We start from the raw sequence: 16,785 nt of genomic DNA on the forward strand, positions 1-16,785 counted from the left end.
GGCAGGGGGAGTATGCTTCTATGGCGTCTGTAGTGTTCAAAGGTGAGTGTGTACGTTAAGGGTTCTGGTGCTGATGGAGTTACGCTGTTCTCTTCGTCTGTAAATCACCGACCAGACGTCCTGGCCTCTCCCTCTGGTGTCTGGCGGGTCAGGTCTTGGGTGAGCCCATGGGCACGCTTGTTGTCAGGAAGGGAAGCATGGCCTGGTGTCCAGACGATTCGAATGAGGGGAAGAGTGTCAGTGGAACATTCTTTGAAGGATGTGTTTGGGTTAGGACGCTCGGCTAATAATAATAATAATTGGTTTTCTGGGGAAAAGAAATGGCGCAGTATCTGTCTCATATATCGTTGGACACCTGAACCGCGCCGTAAGGGAAGGGATGAGAGAGGGAGTGAAAGAAGAAAGAGAAATAGGTGCCGTAGTGGAGGGCTCCGGCATAATTTCGACCACCTGGGGATCTTTAACGTGCACTGACATCGCACAGCACACGGGCGGCTTAGCGTTTTTCCTCCACAAAAACGCAGCCGCCGCGGTCGGGTTCGAACCCGGGAACTCCGGATCAGTAGTCGAGCGCCCTAACCACTGAGCCACCGCGGCGGGTACGCTCGGCTACTGATCCGGAGTTCCCGGGTTCGAACCCGACCGCGGCGGCTGCGTTTTTGCGGAGGCAAAACGCTAAGGCTCCCTTGTGCTGTGCCCTCCCTTGTACTCAGGAGCCCTCCACTACGGCACCTCTCTCTTCTTTTCACTCCCTTCTTTGTCCCTTCCCTTACGGCGTGGTTCCGGTGTCCAACGATATATGAGACAGATACTGCGCCATTTCTTTTCCCCAAAGACCAATTATTATTATTATTATTATTATTATTATTATTATTATTATTATTATTATTATTATTATTATTATTATTATTATTAAGGATGTGTTTGCATTGCTTTTGATAATAGTCTAGAGGCATGTACTTGCATTTTGTTTTAATAAAGCTTCAAACCATATCACGACGCAAGCAGCGCTGCTTTCGTGCCGGCCGAAGCATGCAACTCCCAGGATGCATCGCGGCGAAAATGTCCGGACTCCGTAGAGTATCTGTTACGGGTCCAGTTGGACTTATTTTTGGAAATAAGGCGGAGAGTTTGAAGGATGCTTCACTCCCGCCACCGGTTAGCCCGGTATTGCACTACCTCCGAGATCTGCCTTGTCTTTAGCGCGTCTTTACTACCCTGTCTTTCTATCCGATCTTTCAACTCTCCTGCTATCTGCACGTGGTAGCGACTGTGGCCCTTCTGGAGCCAGTGAGCAGGCCTGTGCACTTTTCTTTTCTTTCTTCCTGGCAACTATCTACCTATCTATCGCGGCGGTGGTGGCGTAGTGTGGTGGTGGTAGTGGTTTTATTAAAAATAATAGTAAAAAGGAAGGAAAAGATTTTTGCTAGCCCCGGCATCTGCCATCGATACTGTAGCCCCTGAGATGGGGCAGCGGAAATAAAGGATAGTAGCGTAGTAAAGGATAGTAGATAGTGGCGTAGTGTAACTGCTTGTTGTGAAAGAGGCTGCACTCAGAACTGTGTCGGCATAGATTCTTCTAAGCTTATCCCTCCTTCCTAAATTGTCTTGCCATCAAAAGCATTTTCCAGTGTTTCATTTTCTACGATTACTTTATCATCGATCTCTATCGTCTAATTCTGTCCGTGGCCACAGCAGTCGACTGCCATCAAGGCATACAAGGCACTTTTTTGCCTACTTGAGAGCGACTGGATTGAGTGACAAATTGTGACAGCGTTGTGCGTGTGTGTGTGTGTTATGCCTTTTTCCCCTTCTCTCTTCCTCCTTTTAGTCCCCTAATTTCTCTTCCCCAGTGCAGAGTAGCCAACCGGAACCCCTTTCTGGTTAACATCCCTGCTTTTTCCTCCTCCTCTTTATCTATATATCTATCTATCGTCTAATAATTCATGTATGACGCGAATCAAATTCATTCGATAAAGGTTAGCCATGCTTAGAAGCAAGCAGTAGTTATATAATACACGTAGGTAAATGCTTTGGGAGTTTTTACGATTAGTCGCATTTAGGGATAAAGCCTAAGCCAGGTCCCGCTCGTACAAATGCAAACTATAGCGACGACAGATTATTAGTGCTGTTATTCATATATCCAGGGGCGACCGCTGCCACTGTAGTCAAAATTGCCATTTCAGAGACTTAGCTCCGTGGTCGCGTTGAGAAAACCTGCACGCGCATGCAGCCTTGCTTCTGCACTTCGCTCTAACAGAGTTTTCTTTCTGTCACCAACTTCGTTAGCACACATTTCACATGCATGGCGGCTGTTACTACAAATCAGCCCATGTCTCTATGCGACAGCCCAGCATCCGTATCTTCAGTTCAGAGACTTTGTGCGCTTAAGCTCAAATAATTTATCTATCTATCTACGCTCAAAGAACCGGTTGAAAAAAATGCAGAGACCAGGCGTAACTTTCATTTTAACGAAATAGCGTTAAGGAGTTCGTGTTGAAGAAAAGCCGGCGTCGGTGGCGTGTTACGCAAAAATCCTGATTGGTGGATAGAGTCACGAGATGTCACAGCCACACGGCCGCGAACCCAGCGTCTTGGTGACCGTCGCTGTCGACGCCGTTTGAAGCCTACGAAGTCAGTTGTTTATTGCTTCCTCATGAAGATTACCAGGTCAGCTGTTTAATTAAACGCCGGCTAAATCATGTCTTTCAATTAACCAGCTTTTCTCTTTTTTTCTCTCTATAGCAACTTCCGCTCGGGGATGTTGGCGCCATGCGCGTTCTCACCTCCACCCCGCTCTCCGTAGTGACCAGCGTAATTCCTTAAAAGTAATTCCTTACTTTACAATTTACTAGAAAAGTAATTAAATTAGTTTTTAATTACTGCGACGTCAATTTTCCAGGAGGTTGCCTTTCGCTCTCAAAGAATAGATTTTCTTTCCGTGTTCCCCTTCATCCGCATATATTTTATATGGCAACCATCAATAAAAATCACAGGACACTTAAGCTCCATTTTAAGGGTATGACACGACAGCCGTTAATGGTTATTTGCTAGTTTATTTCTTAATTTGTATCACTTCGTAATTACACCCACTCATTAGCACACACCAGTAGGCATACTAAACCACGTGGTACACCACAACACTGTTTCACTTTTACTAAGTCGAAAAAATGCACCTAAATGGACTATGGGTAGCATGTCTGACTTGCAAATACTACTAGAAACCATGACCTTTGGGTTGCAACTAATTGATTATTGAAAATTTGGTTTTGGGGGAAAGGAAATTGCGCAGCAACTGTCTCACATATCTCAGTGGACACCTGAACCGCGCCGTAAGGGAAGGCATAAAGGAGGGAATGAGAGAAGAAAGGAAGAAAGAGGCGCCGTAATGGAGGGCTCCGGAATAATTTCGACCACCTGGGAATATTTAACGTGCACTGGCATCGCACAGTACACGGGCGCCTTTTGCGCTTCGCCTCCATCGAAACGCGACCACACCCAATTTTCTTTTCGTCGTAATCAGTTTACTTCACATCCTTACAACGTTTTAATGACACTTCAGTCTTGCTAAGGCCGTGTAATCACTTAACTCAAGTTATAATCATTTTCATTTCACAGCTCAGCTTGTGACGTAGCGGCCCTCTTGACCTCCAGTCGGGATTTTCTAGACACGCCAACAGCTACGGTGGCTTCTCCCGCTGAACGGGAAGGTAACGTTGTCGCATAAAAATTGACTACTTCGTCCCCGCATTCATATCGAACCGTATTATGGCTTTGTGCGGTTAGGCTCGTACACACGTGGTTTGAAGACCAGGCAGAACATTAATTTTAACCGTGGGTTTCTCTTCACTCCATGCTCCTTCTCCTCGTGGTATACCCAAGCGTTCGCCTCTGTCCACACAGAAACCCAGTACATGTCGAAAAAAAAATCCATGCACGTACCTAAAATTGACAAGAGAACACACGAGACGAGAAAAAACGCCTAGCTTCAAGCGCACGCAAAGTAGGGGTGCAGTTTCACTCTTTGTGCAACAAGGAAACTAAATGAGAGACTGCTTTCAATGATCATATCTAAAAAAAAAACATGTGGGACAACAATATATGAACGTCCATAATTATCAGCTGTTCAGTGCGCAGATCCAGCTGCAGACATTTATTCTCACCGAAGTTTTATGTTAAATCGCTTAGCATATGTGCGAAATGAGCACGGAGTCACGTAGCCATAATAAGGGTGCAGTGAGTGATACAGTAGCGCCTATAATACACATAAGGACATTATTCGAGATTAACAAACTAAATGGCACAATTGCGAGCTTGCTCATTCTTGCTTCAAGCACACAGAATCTCCACAAAAGCTGTGCACCAAGTCAGCGTGATAACCTCTTATCAAAGATGTAAGTAAACGGCATAGTTTGCTGAAGTATCTGTTGGCGTAAATGTCCCTTTTGTGCACAGATAAGGAACTGTAAGGAACTGACACTGGTATAGCACGATTCAAAGCAATACGCGGGAAAGCAGTGTGTTTAGAAGGAAGCGTAAATAAAGCGTGCATCTTCTAGTAGTGTATTTTATAATGATAGACCAACAAGGGAATGTCCTCATCAGGTCCATTAGTAAGCCTAGAAGAGCCAGCACACATATACAACGCACTTTTGTAGTAACACGCGCGATCTTAAAGCATGACTTCGTTTGCTCCAGTTATATTCGGAGTGAATGCATGCGTATTCGTTACTGTTGGGACGGTAGGAAAAACGGACATTTTCGAGGGGGATTCATAGGCGAGTCAACCGGGCAAGCGAAGGCTTCCGCAAATGGCTCGAAATTTTTAGCGGCATAGGTGCACTCGTCCTCGTCGCCATCAAAGGTTCCATTCCCAAGGGCGCAAAGCATGTGGCAGTAGGTGATGAAGAAAATCTGGTCAGGCGTGTAGTCGACCAGGTCTCCGAGCATCACGCTGCCAAGTTCCACAGTGTCTCGAGAAGCGGCGCTCCTGTACGCTCCGAAGGCGACCTCTAACGCCGGTACGGACATAATGAGGCGCTCGGAGGTATCAGCAGCCTCACTGCGATTAACGTCGCCTGGAAGCACAGAGCCACTGCATTCCAGCCAGCGTTTGTACGAGGCAGACAGAGACGCGCCCCACCACTGGTCGCTGCTGCCAGCTTCATCAACTGCGACGCCGCGAGAGTCAAAGGCGCGAATCATGTCCCGCGCGGTGGTGGCTCCCAGTCCAGCGTAATTTATGGCGAATGCAGCGCGCGTGTAGTACATGGGAGGTTCCAGAGTGAGCAGCGGTATTTCGAGGTAGTTTCTCGGGTAAACGTAGATCGACTGACCGTAGTTGGAGACCATGCGCCTGCCATACACGTCCGGATAGTTCTTGTCGAAGAGCAGGCGGCGGTGCAAGCGGGATAAGCTGATCAGGTTGGCGACGAAGATTGTGTTCGTCAGCCGTGGGAAGGACCTGTACAGCTTCTCCAGTTCTTGGTCGCTGAAAAACTCGGCAGCTGGTAAAACGTTTATCTTCATGGCAGCTATCTTTCGAATCGCTACTTCGGCTCCGACGTCGTTGCTGGCGAGAGCTAGACTGTCCAGCATGGCGATGATGGTACGATTGATGCTCTCCAAGAAGTCTTCCACGTCAGATTCGCGGTAACGTCGAGCTATGTGTTCCCTCACACTCAGCAGACCGAAGTAGGAGTCAACATACTCGAGGCAGCCGTATTTCTTCATCTTCTCAGTGTTCTCGGGAAACATCAGCTTCGGCATTCCCAGCACGGCCCACAAATGAGACTGTATGAATATCCAGGATAGCCCGACATGCAGTTCTTCTGGCCCATGTGCGGTAAGTAATCTTGAGACAGTCTCTAGTATCCTCACATCTTGCAGCACAAAGAACTGATCGGATGTCCAGTTGATGTCGCCCTTGAAATGCTTGTTCAAAATCTCAAGCCAGAATCCTTCTTTTGCGGATGGCACGAACGCATCGAGAGAGCCGAGTGGGAACCACTCCTGATGATGGTCACTTTGGATGATCTGAATCTTTGCCTCCACAATGCTCCTCTCCAGACGTTGAAGCTCTCTGTGGTCCCATTGTTCAGTGTCTACCCCGAGAGCCTCATTGGTGCGGTTCACGTAGTCGCGGTACTGTTCAGGACTCATGGGGTCCGTCTGATAGCGGTACCTCCAGGAGACTCCGAGTCTGCCGGTTGTCATCAGTAGCGCAGGTGGAGCGTCGGTAGTGTTAGGAAGCCCTCTTACGTCGAATAAGAAGTTCATGTTCCAATTGATCGCGAGATTTATCATCACCTCTACGGGATGAACACTGGGCTTGTGCTCTTCGGGCCACAATAGGCCCACATTCCTCTTCAGCAGCAGGAACTGCTCGAGATTGTGACTCCTCATACGTCCGGCGCCTGTGCAGCTGTAGAATAATCTCGCCGGTCTTCCCATTCTTAAAATGTCCTTTTCCAATTCGGCGATGGCGATTTCAGCCGACCGCAAAGCCATTCGGTGTTCCAGTGAGTTCCACAGCGAGGCACCTTGATATCGACCGCACACGAAATCGCGGAAGCTATGACACGGGTCAACAGAAGGGTCCATGGTGGATGACAACTCAGCAGCGTGTTGAAGACAGTCTTCGGTATCGCAGTAAACGGCTTTCTTTCGGTGCTGCTTGAAGAAATACATGACAGGAACGACGGTCACGCCGGCAGATAAGAGCAGGGCTACTGTTGCGATCACTCCAATTGTTCGCTGCCGCTTGGATCGGCGAACTTTTTCCGCGGTCAGTGCGACGTTCGTTGCGCTCTGTAGGGAAAAAAGCACGCCGTCACGAATGGTTTAATTTGTGCACCTTTAGCGAAAGGATTTGGAGAAAGCAGAGAAAGGGCTAGAGCTTGAGTAACCGTAAGCAATCATATACCAGCAATTCTGGACAAAAGCATTTTTGAGCGAGAAACAGTTTATGGACGCAATTTTTTCACATAATGTAAGATTTTTCACATAGTAAGATTGATAGTCTTATATGACTATCAATATATCCGCCGACCACCCGACGGAAGTCTTGAATTTTTTTGCTGTTAGCGTTTTTGCTATCGTCAAAAGCGTTCCACATCGGTTTTCTATGGCAGTATTAACTGTTCGATGCGATCGATCGAAACACGTTAAAAGAAAGATTTTGTTACACATCGGAATAATGAGCCATTGCCATGCAATATTTCCTTAGCAGCACCTCAAAATTTTTTTTAATATTCAAATTTTTGTCCGAGAATTTTGGACATGTGTGAGCGAAGTAGGAATTATCATAAAAAAAAAACGCGCTGCGAACAGCTCAGATTCACTGGCCACTGCACGAGAGAACTATACGTTATCACCACAGCCGATCACGTCTCGTGCAAAACTGCAACACACACTCGCGCTCGGCATTGTACATGTCTTCTTCAACTAATGCTGCTATCGGACTAATATAAACCTTCTTACGCATTGTGCATTGCACATCGTCGTCTATCGAACTAATATCGCCGCCAGACGTGCCGACGACACAGCTAAGTAAAACAATGAGCCTACTGAGCCTGGAGGCACTAATAGAGCTGCGCTCAAATTTCGCATTAGAGAGAATCGTAATTGTCGTTAGAATTTTTCTCATTTTTTTTGTAGTTTCATGGCTCTAACTGCAGACAAATTAGAGTAAACGTCTTAAAACGCTCCGCGTCCTTCATGAAGGGCTAACATCGCGAATCGCTGCGATACAAAAACGCAAAAGTGGCACTACTGCTTCGTACGATACATGAAAAATTTGCGATTTCTGAGGCAAGATGTAAAAAACAATGTTGCTGCAGCCAGATAAGCGTAACTAGCAATAAATCAACGCCTTCGCAATACAATCAGCAGAACGTAGAAAGAATCCACACAACGTTCACCTCCTTTCTAGCTTACGGCAAGAAAAACGTAAACGTTGCCGGAAGCAGGATAGACAGAATAAAATAAATGCTTGCATAGGAAATTAGGAAAGCAAGGATTCTTGTGACGTGTCGGACAATCTCACGTTCAACATAAGCACAGTATCGGGATGTACGCAGAGATTAAGCAGTGAAGTTTCCATTTAACACACTACAGCTACTAATCAGTGGTATTACTATGGCGAAAAAAGTGTCTCTTTACCCCTAAAACCCTGCTTTCGAAAATTAGCGACGGGCTTCCCTGAAACAAGTAAGAGTGCGGTGAGGGGCTAGTTGGTACGACATTATGGGAACAATGAACAACTGCGCAAAAAGGACGGGACGCTGTGCTTGTCTCGTGTGGTTCTTGTCTCTTTTCCCGTATTTTCTGCGCAGTTATTCATGGTTCCCTGAAACGCCTGGTGTATTTATTCGTAGTTATCTAGCGAAACTTCACGTAAGCATCGTCTTGGGTTGTGCTAGTGTTCTGCTATGTGTTGTTTATCTCCGGGGCCTTCCCGCGAAATGCGAATTCTGTGTTTACCGAAAGGAACTCCCGGGCGTGTGGCTGCTGTGCGCTGGAACTGCTGAGAGAAGCAGGACACCCTCCACTCTGATCATGAAATGTTAAAAAAAAATAAAAAGGCAAGAATAGCAAGGAGAGTTCGCACTTACCGCAAGTGGGCCTCGTTTAGGGTTCGCAAAGGTTTCTAGGGCTAGATTGGCAGTACACTTGAAAGAAAACAGACGTAGTGAAGAAGCACTTGTACTTTTATTGAAGTTTCGGCCGGGGACCGGCCTTCGTCTGAAGAACAGACGGGGGCCGAAACGTCAAGAAAAGTACAAGTGTTTCTTCACCACGTCTGTTTCTTGGTTTCGGTGACTGTTGGCTTCCTTCATATGTTTGTCAAACGAGCCCCTCCTTTCCTTTACCTTGTCTGCTAATATATATACACACACAGCCACCCGGCGTATACGGCCAGCACTCACAAGGGGTTGGAACATGAAGATAAGAAAAGCTGCAAATAGATTAAGGACAAAGCAATCTGCTAAAGGAAGGGAAATTATAGGTGAAACTTAGAGGCCAAGCGAGCGGCATGGATTAAGGAACAAGTTCTAGACAATTGTTTCCTAACTAGAGGGAAGACGAGCAAATGCACTAGGGCAGGACATGAAGTGCGTAGAACAGATAGCCGGGGAACATTTAGGATAGGTACTAATTAAGCGAAGCGATGCGTTGCCCGGGTCAGCGGAGTTGGGCGCTGAGATATCAATGGACACTGTGCAGGAGTAGGTGGTCTCAACGGGCGCATGGCGCACCTTGTTAGAGAGATCTCAGAGACATGTCCCGTAGTGCACTTTTACCTAGCCCAAGTTGATGAGTGATACAATCCAGAATTTGTATATAATTTATAACTGTCCTGTGATTCATGAAAGAAAAAAAAATCTCTAGCTACCATCCAGCGCAGTTTCTATAGTCTAGTAAAGAAGACGGCTGAGCGAGGGGAGCGCTGTAAAGCAGCACAAGTAATTGGCCCAACATTGGAACTGTATTGGCAAAGCTGGCCCTACAGAGGACCAGGATGGGAGCATCCTGTTGCAATATTGGGCCGATGACGTGTGTGTGTGTGTGTGTGTGTGTGTGCGTGCGTGCGTGCGTGCGTGCGTGCGTGCGTGCGTGCGTGTGTGCGTGTGTGTGTGTGTGTGTGTGTGTGTGTGTGTGTGTGTGTGTGTGTGTGTGTGTGTGTGTGTGTGTGTGTGTGTGTGTGTGTGTGTGTGTGTGTGTGTGTGTGTGTGTGTGTGTGTGTGTGTGTGTGTGTGTGTGTGTGTGTGTGTGTGTGTGTGTGTGTGTGTGTGTGTGTGTGTGTGTGTGTGTGTGTGTGTGTGTGTGTGTGTGTGTGTGTGTGTGTGTGTGTGTGTGTGTGTGTGTGTGTGTGTGTGTGTGTGTGTGTGTGTGTGTGTGTGTGTGTGTGTGTGTGTGTGTGTGTGTGTGTGTGTGTGTGTGTGTGTGTGTGTGTGTGTGTGTGTGTGTGTGTGTGTGTGTGTGTGTGTGTGTGTGTGTGTGTGTGTGTGTGTGTGTGTGTGTGTGTGTGTGTGTGTGTGTGTGTGTGTGTGTGTGTGTGTGTGTGTGTGTGTGTGTGTGTGTGTGTGTGTGTGTGTGTGTGTGTGTGTGTGTGTGTGTGTGTGTGTGTGTGTGTGTGTGTGTGTGTGTGTGTGTGTGTGTGTGTGTGTGTGTGTGTGTGTGTGTGTGTGTGTGTGTGTGTGTGTGTGTGTGTGTGTGTGTGTGTGTGTGTGTGTGTGTGTGTGTGTGTGTGTGTGTGTGTGTGTGTGTGTGTGTGTGTGTGTGTGTGTGTGTGTGTGTGTGTGTGTGTGTGTGTGTGTGTGTGTGTGTGTGTGTGTGTGTGTGTGTGTGTGTGTGTGTGTGTGTGTGTGTGTGTGTGTGTGTGTGTGTGTGTGTGTAGTCGATCGCGCGCGCGATCGACTACGCGTACTCCGTGCGCGGCGTTCCCTGTATATACCGCACATCTTGCAGTGCGGTCTATATATAGGGCACCACATTTTCTGGTTTTTATTTTTTCCAGATTTCGGGTTGTCAAAATAGCGCGATATTTCGTTAGCCCTAATTCGGGAAAAAACAGCTATTCAGCAAAACAGCTCCACAGTTGAGTTTTCAGAGTTATTTCTTATTTTTGTTTTGGCCTTGGGCTTCTAAAACGTAACTTTTCATACTTATCCTCAAACTAAACAGCGTCATAAATAACAAGCGTTAAAAAGTGAATTAAAACCATCAGTTAACTGCAAACACCACGCACTCTAGAATATGCACAAGATATCCGCTAATTTTCGTACGGTAATTTTTGTATTGTGTTTTCGTTTTTTGCAGCGGAAAAGACTGTTCTCTTCAAGACGCATTTTCAAGGAGAAATCGTTTCGGGCTGCAGCGATCGGGTAAAATCGGGTGTTACCCGAAGATGAGGGGTCCTATGGATATATACGCCCGTGAGACTTACGGTCATCGAAGGGCTACTCCGGCCTCCTGACGTCGCTCGTGACCAGCCAGCTTGTGCCTCGGCGCTAGGTACTTCTGGGAAGCTGCCCGAAGCCTCCCCAGTCGTCCTCTCCATGGGCAACGCTTGGCTACGGAAAAAGCACCGTGCACATGTGCACCATCGCGGGATGGCTAAGCGTGCCAGTTCGCTACCAATCCGAGCAGTAAAAACCACAAGGCCCACAAAACCACACGTACGGCTTGCGCGTTATTAGGTGAGGTTTCGTTCTATCAGACGATACGCAGGAGATACGCAAATTATACTTATGAGAATGATATGCATATGTCACTCCATCGCACTGAACCCATAGATTGAAATGCAGTCAATATTGAGAAGTGATGGAAGACGCTAGACACACGGATGCGGTTGGGGTATATCCCTCGGCATAAACAAGCATGCATTGCAACCTAATCAAGTAACAGGCCCCCAAACCTCAGTACACGCTCGCTTAGCGAATGCTCCTCGAAGTTAGAGGCTGCTGGAGCTATTCTTACTTGGCGTTCGATGATTTGTGCATTCCGTCTCCCAGGTAAGAACCGCCGCGAGGAAGACAGCGCAAGTTCTTTATCTTCTTTGCCTTCCGTCAGTGAAGTACAGGTGAGTAGCTCTCAGTGACAAAAGCAAGGCGTGGCGAAATTACTCTCGAAATCAAACTAAATTACATTACTAATTCCTTGCCTGGAAATCTCGCAGATATGATTACATTACAAATTACTGCTCACCAAAAGTAATGATAATATACTATAAACATTCCCCGAAAGTAACAGTCGAACGATTCTGAAGGCTGGTTCACACGCAAGTGACTGAGCGAATTAAGCGATTGAGCGGCACGAGAGGGCGCAAAATTTCCAACTTGTTGGAAACTCGTCGCTCTGGACGACAGCTCTAGAACGAAAAAAAAAAAAGAGAAAAGCCTGTCAAGACGCCACACTTCATACTGCAGAATATGAGGCAAATAGGCGCCAGCGTCGAGTCCTCGTAGACAGACAGAAAAACTTTATTGAGCAAGTGAGTTTAGTGTTAACGAGGCCGTTGCGAAGAGATCGTGGCGCGATTAGCCCGTGGTTCGAAGCTGAGGCAAGGCAGCTTCAGCGTCAAGGCCCCACAGTTGTGCACCGTGTGGATTGCCTTAACCGTGGCGTCAGTTTTATTCCACGGCGGAGCTTTTACAGCGAGAGCTGTCTTGCGGAGCCCTTAACGTGTGGCTCCACGCGTAGCCTGTGACCAGCCGGGGCACAGCTGGTGTGACGTCATAGACAAACGTCGAGAAGCAGTAGGCGTGGAGCCAAGGTCGGCCGCAGATAGCGCGTCGTGCAGCATAACATCGTCACAGCGAGCAACTGTATTTCTGCCAGTATATATGGTCGATTCGCGGCAGAAAGAAGCCCGGACTAACCGTCGCCGCCGCTCTTCTTAATCGTATTCTTAAGCGCATTAATCAGCTCTAGTTGATTAAGCTTTCACATTAGCTCCCTCGCTGATTAATGCGCAAAGCCGCGAATAGCTCTACCAATATTTATCTTCACTGAGGAAAAAAAGTGGTCATTGTTTTTATTTATTGATTTACTGAAAGTTCGAATGCCCTGTATGGTATTACATGGTGAGAGAGTCGTTGTAGCATGTCGACGATTTCTTCAGTGAAGGCCTTGAGCTGCGCTAGGTTAGTTTTGCGAACTGTGCCGGAAGAAAGACGATTCCACTCTTTGGCTGTCTGGGCAACGAATGCGTTATGATACGCAGTGGTATGTGAAAATGGTGACTAGACTGCTTTATCATGATTGAGACAGTGAGAAACATACTGAGTAGCCATGATAACAGACGGCAACAAAGTGATTAACGTCAACGTAAGTGATTAAAGTCCGCATCTCAGCGCCAAGGGCGTCGTCAGTGTTTGGCTGCACTCCTTGCAGACGACAATGTGTGAGATAATCCTCGCTTCTACTCGCCAGCTGCTTGCGAAAGCGATCCTCCGCCGCTTTACTGCCTCTGTGTCTTGGCTGTGTTTCTATGGAGCAGTCGCTCTCACCTCGCCATCGAAGCAGCAGTGATACTTTCGCCAGGCGTGCTCCGTGTTCCTGCCGGCCTCTCAGCCGCGCAAGTTTCAGGGGAGACAACTTTCTGGGGCACCGTCATTCACCTTCATTTCCCCTATATTTTCTTTTATTTGCATGTGGCACGTGTCGGTCTACCTGGTTTCTTTCTATGTGCCAGTATCACAGTAAAGGGAATTAATGGGACGGAGACACTGGTCGCCTAAGTGACCCGTCCAAGACAGGAAAGCGTTTCTTATTCCGCCTTGAGTTTTGCGGCGCACCCTGAAAAGCACAACAAATACAGGTTTATACCCTGGTTTCGCGAGAGCTTGGTTGCGGCATTATACGAGAACTTACGGCATACTTAGCAGGGCCCTGGGCACGATACCTGAAAATTTCAAGTATCTTCGATACTGGTAACCTCAAAAAATGCTTTTCCGATATCGATGCAAGATACCGAAAGAAAACTGACTTCTGATGCAGATACTCGACAGTGTATCGTCAATACTTCAAAACACCACTGAAATCGTCAATAATAAGCTAGTAGTATGATTTGCTAAGAAATTTCTCCGAGGCTTGTGGCAATTTTAGTGCATTCGATAAAGCGTAATGTATATTAAAAGGTTTAAATCAATCCGATCGCGCGGATTTCTTTAGGTCCACTGTCGGCACAGCTGGTTTCGTTAAAACTACCACAGCGGTGGTTTAGTGGTTGAGCATCCGCCTCGCATGCGGGAGGTACGGGGTTCGATCCCCAGTGCCGCCGGGTACCCACCGGTGATAAAATGGGTACACGCTTCCCCTGGTCTGATGCTCGACTTAAACAGGGTGCAATGCTTGGGAAATGGGTTTTTGACCCTAACTTGAGCAAAATGAAAATATCTTGTGCCATGGCGCACTTTGGCCGCAGATGCCCTTAATTGCGCCATAGAAAATCGCTATCATCATCATCATCGATTTCGTTAAAACTTTAGCATTGGAATGAAGACATGCAGAAGTCTAGCAAAATATATTTTTAAAGCTAATGCTCTTCATGGAAACTCGTCTCTGAGCATTTATTCGCTACATCAGAAAAAAACTTCAAACTGTTTCTGATGCTCTCCGCTTTTTACTGCAGTATTTACCGGTTTATTCTGCCTAGCTTTACCCTGTGCTAATTAAAAGGTGCAAGCTCTGCGCGCTGGGGAAAATCGAGCAGTTATTTCCCCAGAGCTATGTTCAATTAACAGACGTTTGAGGTTGAACATTCTTAGTTAAAAGCTAGAAAGAAACGGACAAAATAAAAGTGCTAAAAGCTTTTACTAGGCAAACCATATCTGGCTAATCTCTGTTAGTTAGATGTTTATTCATTAACGATAGTAGGTAACAGCATTTTCTCACACCGCCGGTCCGAAAGAGCCTCGCTATGCGGCCGTGCTTTAAACGGACCGTGAAATGGTTTTGATGGCCATATTCTAATGCAAAAGATCTGTAGAGGTCGTGTTCGCGATTATTCGAGACAAATTTAAAAGCTCTGAATGTACCCTGTAATTTACAAATAGTTTTTAAGATCTGCTTCTCGCATTAGCTCGCCACCGATTAGAACGACACCTCACCATGCGTTCTTAGGCGCCTCTACCCCGATGACGTCATCGCTGGCCCTAAATCTGACTCACAGCAGGGGCAAAACCTGCAGCATAGTTCTTTTTTTTAGTATCGAGCACCGAAAATACACAATATACTAAAAATTTGTTTGCAATACCTATATTCCGATACTTCCATTTTTAGCAAGCGATACCTAATACCGATTTACAAAATGAATCGAAGATACATGTATCTTTGATACTGCCCATGTCCGATACTTAGGACGCGCGATGTAGCGATGGCATAGAGATACAGCACGCACCTCGTGAACAAAAACAGCGGCGGCTCGAATCTCCGCCCCTCCCCAATTCTCGAACAGATAAAAAAAAAACTTTACCTTCGATGGAATTGAAAACCACGTGAAAACGAAATGGTTCATAACGAATTATATATATATATATATATATATATATATATATATATATATATATATATATATAAAGAAAAAAGTCATGAGAGCTCCCATATAAAAGCCTGTGTATTTGATATCTATTACAAAGCAAAATTCCTTCAACAAGATATTATCGCGAACCTCCAACTAACCCCATTGGGCATTTCGCTCTGAGCATCCTGGTGTGTAACGGTGCCCATCTTTTGCGTCCCGTTTCGACATGGCAAACTGAAATCCATACATAATTTGCTCTCCCCGTTCCCTCGTGCTGTGCGATGTCAGTGCACGTTAAAGATCCCCAGGTGGTCGAAATTATTCCTGAGCCCTCCACTACGACGACACCTCTTTCTTCCTTTATTCTTCCACTCCCTCCTTTACCCCTTCCCTTACGGCGCGGTTCAGGTGTCCGCCGATATATGAGACAGATACTGCGCCAGTTCTTTGCCCCAAAAAACAATTATTCCCTCGTCCTCCAACCTTTTCGCTGCCCGTTCTGCTCCTCGGGTTCAGTTTATCCTGTTTTCGCAGCACGGTTAAAAACGGTACGTTTGCAGTGTTTGACGGTACTCGGGTCCCGTTGGTTCGACAGGGCCAGGCAGTGGAAAACGTAAGCGCAGAGCAGTTTTCGTTGCCCAGAAGGCGGCGATCATCACATCCTCCGGCATAGCGTATGCAATCTCCACAAGACATTCCTGACCTAACGGTGGTGTTGTGGGCCACGTGCTCGAGAGCTGTGCGGCGAAGCCAACCAAAACGCGTACCCACGACGAAATCCCCGCCACGCGCCCTCTTTTACAGTGGCCTTCAGCACCTAGAAAACGGAGCTGAATATTCTGAATAGGTTTCCCCCTGTCATCTACGACATTGTTGTAAGGCCCGATTTCTAGGCTACGCAGCCCATGTGGGCCGCGGCAGACACGCGCGCTGGCAGGTTGACATAGTGGTGGGCTGTCTTGGAACGCTCCCGGAACGCACACTAAACGCCGGTCATGTTTTCCTCCCGATGCATAGTACATGGACGTAATCACGTTGGCATGTGGCAGCTGCAAACAAGGTCGCGACCAGCTGAAGTAGCAACGACTGCAACGACAAAATCGCGGGGCCCCTTCTACTTCGTTATAACGAGGTTCAACTATAGTAAATGCACTATAATGAACACGTGAAAATACACAAGCCCAGTTGTCGCCAGTACATTCATTCGGAAGCAGAGCGATCTTTTTTTCTTTCCGCAAACCCACTGTCTGGTCGCTTACGAAGCGACTGCATTGTAAATGGTGTTCCTTATTCATTATTATTCAAAGGTGGTTGTAGGTTAAACGACATATTCATGACATTGTGTAGTCAAGTGCACCTACATTATAATCAATGACTGCATATACTTATGGCGCTGTGTTTAGCCATGCGTACGGTCTCAGCAGGCAATTATATACAACCACACGAACATATTTGCACAATGCTATGTGCGAATTGCCGTGAAGAGTTCATGGAACGCGACTCTGGTGATTTGGAATGGAAAACTTATTATCGGCTTGAGTAACAAGTGGATCAATTGATCTTGCCAGGAGGCTGTCAGTGGAGACTGGCGGCGGCCTCCAGGGCTCTTGTCACGACCTGTACTTGTGTTTCCAGGTCGGAGCTGAGAAGCAAGGTCTCCCACGGGCCCGGGTGTCCGAGCCTCTGAAGCGATATTGGCGGGAGATCTGTCGGAGAGTGCCAGATGTGGTCTACAGTGGCTTCGCCACCGCATT

At 47.0% G+C, this 16,785-nt stretch overlaps 1 protein-coding gene across 1 annotated transcript; it reads right to left on the minus strand.

Annotated features, from left to right (window-relative positions):
* Nucleotides 1-4,475: 4,475 nt before the first annotated feature.
* LOC144096944 (endothelin-converting enzyme 1-like) lies at nt 4,476-11,556 on the minus strand. The gene is made up of 2 exons (XM_077629750.1): nt 10,952-11,556; nt 4,476-6,810 (listed from the first exon to the last, which is right to left on the minus strand). The coding sequence occupies exons 1-2, from the start codon at nt 11,063-11,065 to the stop codon at nt 4,729-4,731; spliced, it is 2,196 nt and encodes a 731-aa protein (XP_077485876.1). The 5' UTR covers nt 11,066-11,556; the 3' UTR covers nt 4,476-4,728.
* Nucleotides 11,557-16,785: the final 5,229 nt, after the last annotated feature.

The sequence above is a fragment of the Amblyomma americanum genome, chromosome 7 (genome assembly GCF_052857255.1).
Source record: "Amblyomma americanum isolate KBUSLIRL-KWMA chromosome 7, ASM5285725v1, whole genome shotgun sequence".
NCBI classification, from domain to species: domain Eukaryota; kingdom Metazoa; phylum Arthropoda; class Arachnida; order Ixodida; family Ixodidae; genus Amblyomma; species Amblyomma americanum.